Genomic DNA, 6,013 nt, shown 5'->3' on the forward strand with positions numbered 1-6,013 from the left:
TATAAACGGCGCTCTGCTTCATTTATGGTTGAATGGAAACTCTGATATTGTTGTTTTCTTGGGGGGAAAAAAAAAAACAATTTCTGTTGCCAAACATCTGTGTTTGTGGGAGACGAAACAGTTTCCATTAACTGAGCTAAAGCTTTGGAATTGAACTGTTTGAATTCAGTGAGTACTTGTTTGTCCTAATATTTACCTGTGTTGTTATTAACTAATATTTTGATAATTAATTGTAAAGACTTTTTCGTACAAAATGCCAAAAATTTCAAATGTTTATTAAAAATCTTAAATATAGTTTAGTTCTGTTAATTTGTTTGCACATACACATTTAAAATAACACATACAAATAAAAATAAAAACATAAAATTTGCAGGGGGTAGGCAAAAAATTCTGATAACTAAAAGATAAATCAAAGTTAAATTTAAGGAAAGGTAAAATTACAATAAGCAAAGTTATGGTTGATATTTATGTGGTATTGAATTGAATATATCTGAGTTTGAAACGCTGGTCAGACAAAACGAGACTGATGCACCTCTGTCGTTGGATGTGTGTTCTCATAATAAAATCATTTGACTTCATCGATGTCTGTCTGTCCACGTCCTCAGGTACAGTTGGAGCGAATACGACAGGCGGACTCCTTGGATCGAATCAAAGTGATCCTCAACGACACCAACTTGACTGACATCAACCAGCTTCCAGAGACATGATACCACTGAATGAAAACTGCCTTCAGTTTCATTCCCCTCTTTCTCTATCACTGGCCCAATAACATTATTGATCTGACCCGACCCTTCCTCCTCCCCATAACCACCGTGGAAGAGTTTGGAAGGACAAGGACGGACGTGGCATGAGGAGGTCATGTCCCTTTGTGTACATTATAAGTCATGGAACACACCGCGGATAGAGTAATGAAGAAGAACACTACTAAAAAAAAAAAAAAAAAATGTAAATAACTAAATGTCTGACTGTGGACGGAGGGAGTGGAAGTCCATCTTTGTGTGGGTCTGTCTGTGTCTTGTTTCTACTGTAGATATGACTGTCTGTATTAGCTCAACCAAAAAGGTTTGTCGTCTTCTAAAGCACTTTTCATCTGCAACTTCTCTCTCCAGGTAAATAGAAAACAAATGGATGCATAACCTTTCTCCTTCGGTTCTCAAAGCGGTTGATAATCGCTTCCTTGTTCCACTGGCTTGTTCTTTCCCTGTGTTTGTTTGTTTTTGTTTTGTTTTGTTTTTCCCTCCCATTTCTGGCTATTTTTCTGTGGCGTTTTCCACCATGTTTTGGTCATTTCACCCTGTGCAACCTATGATAAAGACACAATGAAGGAACTACAATACTTGCACATAACTTAACTGGGATAAAAAAAAAAAAAAAAAACATAACACACAACGAGCAATACCCTCCATTTCTTAAACATCCTCTACTCTTGCTTTGGTTTTTGCTCTTAACTTCTGACAGAAATCTTTTTTTTTTTTTTTTTTTTTAAAGCTGCGAAAATACAGTGAAGAAACATTAGTCATGTTCAAAGTTATGGGTTTTATTTTTTAACTTCCCACTTGTTTTTTGATTGTCAGGAAAACACTAGTTCAGAAAGGAAAGAAATAGTTGGATGAGGAGAACAGAAGGATGGGTTGTCAACATTAAAATGTAAATGGAAAATAACAGATTTTAATACAGACTTTGCTCCTTTTATTGATTGCCTTTTTGAATTGACTTTCTTAATGAAATTCTAAAGCTCTTAAATGACAGTGGGCGGCTTTTAAACTATAATGGAAGAGCACACCATCACAACGCTGGCACAAGGTGTTTCTGTCCCATCGTTCCCAGTGAGATCAGAGGTCAGGTTCAGGTTTGAGCCGAGCTCGAGGACGCCTCAGGGTGGTGGGAGGTTTGGAAAACCTAGCCTCTTAACTAACAAGCCACCGTGCCACTCTCCGACAGGTGAAGAGTGGAGTCTTTGAAAAAGAAATTTTACCTGCCTGAGTAGGAAGTCACGACTCAAGGAAAACTGACTTTTCATATCTCTGTGAGTCATAAAGCGGTTCATTCATCACTACAAAAATGTTCTGCTGCGAAGCTTCTGGTGGATTTTTTAGAAATAACCTGAAAGCGTCAGGGTCAGTGAATTATGGACGCACCCCCTGAAAAACGCAATCCAACATTCACACACACTCCACGCAGTGATTTGGCGCAAGGTTTGAACTTTTCTTTTCTTTTTCACGTCATACAAACGAGCATAATCCAATCCTAAGTGTCGACCAATCAAAGTTTTGGACAGTAAAAATGCCACAAAGGTCTTGGTACGTGTCATCTAACCACGTCTAAAGGCGCAAGCGTTCATCTACCTTTTCACGAACTCTCTCGTCTTTTGGGTGTCTCTGTCGTCTCAACATGATAAATTGTACCAGAGGGAGAAAAGAGAAGTTCAAACCTTGCCTACTATCACAGCTTTCACTGTAAAGGAAAGTTTCGCAAAGTTACAAAAATCGTTGGATGCAGCAGAGGACGCAGATGAAAAGGGAGTTTCAGACTCTGTTAGATGATCTGACAAGGGCTTTGTTCGAAGCTTTGACTGATACTAAAATATTGGATCTGAAGCCCAGGGTGGCTGGGAGAGGCAGGAAGACACAGCAGCAACACTGGGACTTTTGGTGCATCAGTGTTTTGAGGTGTAAAACAGGGCTGCCCATTCCCCTGGAGACCTTTTTTTTTGTTTTTTGAATGGAAAAAATAAATGCAAGAATATTCATAGGAAGTTGATTCTTGATCAGTTTGAGTATGTGGCTTCATGTACTGTGTCAGGTTTTTATTACATATTTGACCAATTGAGGCAACCACAACTCGAGAGGTAGTTCACTATCAGCTTCAGGCTGCCACTGTAGATCCTAGAAATTAATTAGTTTGATAAAAATGAGCCCAGAGAATTATGATTTTGAGTATTTATACGTAGAAAAACACAAACTACTGAGTGAAAAATTAGCCAGAAATGTTAAGCAATAGCACCAGAGAGATTGCACCAACTGTTGTGAAACCTTCTACTTTGCTTTGTAATGTACAGATAGAGAAAATGTTTGATTTTTGAGAACCCCAATTAGTAGTTTCAGTGTTTTCAAACTAAGTATGTGAACCATCTCCCAGGCACTGGCAGCCACAGTGTGCTCTGAATAAAGATTGTGACTCACAGTTCTGCGCTCATTTGAAACAGTTGGACACACCAGGCTGCAAACATGGTTTCATGGAAAATATGAGGCTGAATGAATTTTCTCCTGTTGTAAAAAAAAAAAAAAAAAAAAGAAAAAAAAAATCCTCAAGGGGAGGGAGGGATTGTCTTTGCATTGCGATTCAAACAATATACAATATATATATATATATTTACTGTACATGCATACAGCAGCATTGTATGGTTTAAGGACATGTTGATCACTGTTTGTTTGTTTTTTTTTGACTTGCATGTATTACATTTCCTTATGTTGCATATGTCTATACTGTAGATATCTTGAGTTGATATTTATGATAGATTCATGCAATGTGTTATGAGATAGTGTGGATGTGTGGGCAAGCCAGCCTGAGTTGCACTGACAGAGAACTGTATGTCTTTTGGCTTGTATGATTGCGGGCTGACGGGTTGTGTTCGGCCACATACTGAGAACTGGTGAACTCAAAGTAGAAATTCCACAGTGTGAATCCCGGACGCTATTTTCTCGGAAGGCCTTATTGCATTGGCTTGGTGTGTTTTTAATTTTGTGACATTTAATTTAACGTCCCCTCCGTCACAGTAACAAATTTTACTTGCCGCCCATTTGGCATTAACGTGAGGGTTCCTCTCTGAAGATTCTCCCCAGTCACCGCAGACATTCACTCATTCACTGTGGTCATGGTCAAGAGTTGAATTTTATTGAATAATTTCTGATCTAACATCACTGGATTGTTTGCAAAAATGTATGGTGATACCCTAAAAATGATTGGAGCACATGTTAAAACGAGATGAATGAAGAGTGTGCTCTGAAAGCTCTCACTGTGTACTACTTACTACTTGGTTTTTAGTATAATTACAAATTCACTGCAAATAAAGCACATTCGAAGCCCAAATCTGTTTGTGCAATCTAAATATAAGGTGTAACTATTTGTTTTTGAAGAGGATGACCTGTGGAAATTTTTGTAAATTTTGTAACCCATGTTTACTGAAAACACAACTGTAGTCTTTTTAGCATCTATCCATGAAATTACACAACCTACAAAAATGTAATAAGCTGTAATATACCGTAAGTTCTTGCATCATGCGCATTGACAATAAATTACTTTAAAAGTTGTTTTCCGATAAATCAATATTAAAAATTCAACTGAAAAGTGAGATGAAATGTGGAAAAAAAAAAAAAGTTTTTACACTTAATTATTAATGAACATTTTTGTTGCCACTTAACAACTGACTCACGATTGCACAGTTTGAGCTTTCAGAGGCAGCTTTTATTGTTTCATCTCACTGTCAAGAGCCAAAGCATTGTTCCGATATGTTTTTCATTTGATCTACACGAGGATTAGACTGAGATTTTCTTTTGATATTTAGCAAAAATTGCAACATTCAGTTTAAATTCCACAATCCAGTTAGTTGGAGTTTCTTGAATATACTGATATTTAAGCGTTATAGTAAAACAGCTAGAGGAGTTGCAATCAGACGATCAGTGTTCGACCTGAAATAATTTAATAATTTCTGGGTTCCAATTATATAATCTAGTTTTGATTACCAGTACTTTCAAGGGCTTTTATGCCATAATGAAGGTTCAGTGCTGAGTATTGTGTGTTAGCGCTCCAGAAATGTCAGCATCAACACTCAGAAACTCGTATCAGTCGAATCCTAGTAATGTGTACACCTGAAATCCCACCTGTCACATTTTAAACTGTCCAAGAAGAAAAAGGAACTGTAATTTTACTCATACATGGAAGAGAGGCATGAGCAGCACGCAGAATGATGAATACCATGAAATTTAAACAATATTTGCTATAAAGTACTGCCCACTGACTTTGTGTCCTGACTTCCCTTCATGTTTTAACATCATGACACCGGAGGAGGATTTGTGTAACACACGTGGCCGTTTTTAACAAACCGCTGGTTCTGCACATGCAGGTGCATTTTGAAAGATTTGTTAAGATGATTAGAATAAATCATAAATTTAAAACTTGGGTCACATATGCTCTTTTAGGACTTCACTGGAAAGCACATATTGCATGAATGACATCAGTCAGGGTACCACTCACAATAAGTGAAGAGATTATTGAAGACAATAATTGTCAGATGTATTGATTGAAAAATGGAACCAGTTTGATGAAACACACTTTTACAATAAACAAACTGAAAAATAGATTTTGATGCAGGGACCCTCTACAAGACAGATGGAGGATGAGGACCTGTCACAGCTGATCTTCTACCTAAGTGGTGCAAATTGGACAGTTGTCCACTTTCAGTAATCACAGTCAGTAATCCAGCCCTGCACCAATCATAAATTGATAATTGACAGGATGCCCAATTTGTCAATGTTTATTTACAGTCCGTCATGGTACTAAAATATCTGGTTAATATGATACTAAGAAGAGGGCCCCTGGGATCAGACCCCCCCTGTCTCTCCTTCATGTGGAAAGAGTAACAATTTGTTTTGTATATGGTTGTTTTGCATCTCATTTGTTAAACTGTCTAACAAGAAACTTCATATTAAGGCTCCTTAACCCCTGACACCTTGAGGCCCCTGGGCCTTTGTTCATTTGGGCCTGCCATTCTTTTTTTTTTTTTTTCATTTGATCAAGGAAATGTACAGTAATTAGAGGTGATGTAACGGCCCAAAAGAACAAAATTTAAATGACATAAATACAACAGGTGAAAATAAAATGAATGAAAATGTAAATTGATAAATTCTTTCAAAACAATTTTAAAAAAAGGACAGGGGTACATAAATACTCAAATAGTTATTTATTCAGTCGGGGGTCCCAGGGAAAAAGTTTCTTGCCAGCCATTAATCCGTCT

General features: G+C 37.3%; 1 protein-coding gene across 1 annotated transcript in view; it reads left to right on the forward strand.

The window, feature by feature from the left end:
- Window positions 1–5,017, forward strand: part of rabep1 (rabaptin, RAB GTPase binding effector protein 1) — a 31,552-nt gene extending 26,535 nt beyond the window's left edge. Inside the window, exon 18 of the mRNA XM_056396923.1 lies at window positions 606–5,017. Coding sequence (XP_056252898.1) covers window positions 606–707 — 102 coding nt within the window. The 3' untranslated portion in view covers window positions 708–5,017. The remainder of the gene's footprint in view (window positions 1–605) is intronic.
- Window positions 5,018–6,013: the final 996 nt, after the last annotated feature.

Source organism: Seriola aureovittata, chromosome 15, assembly GCF_021018895.1.
Source record: "Seriola aureovittata isolate HTS-2021-v1 ecotype China chromosome 15, ASM2101889v1, whole genome shotgun sequence".
Lineage (NCBI taxonomy): Eukaryota > Metazoa > Chordata > Actinopteri > Carangiformes > Carangidae > Seriola > Seriola aureovittata.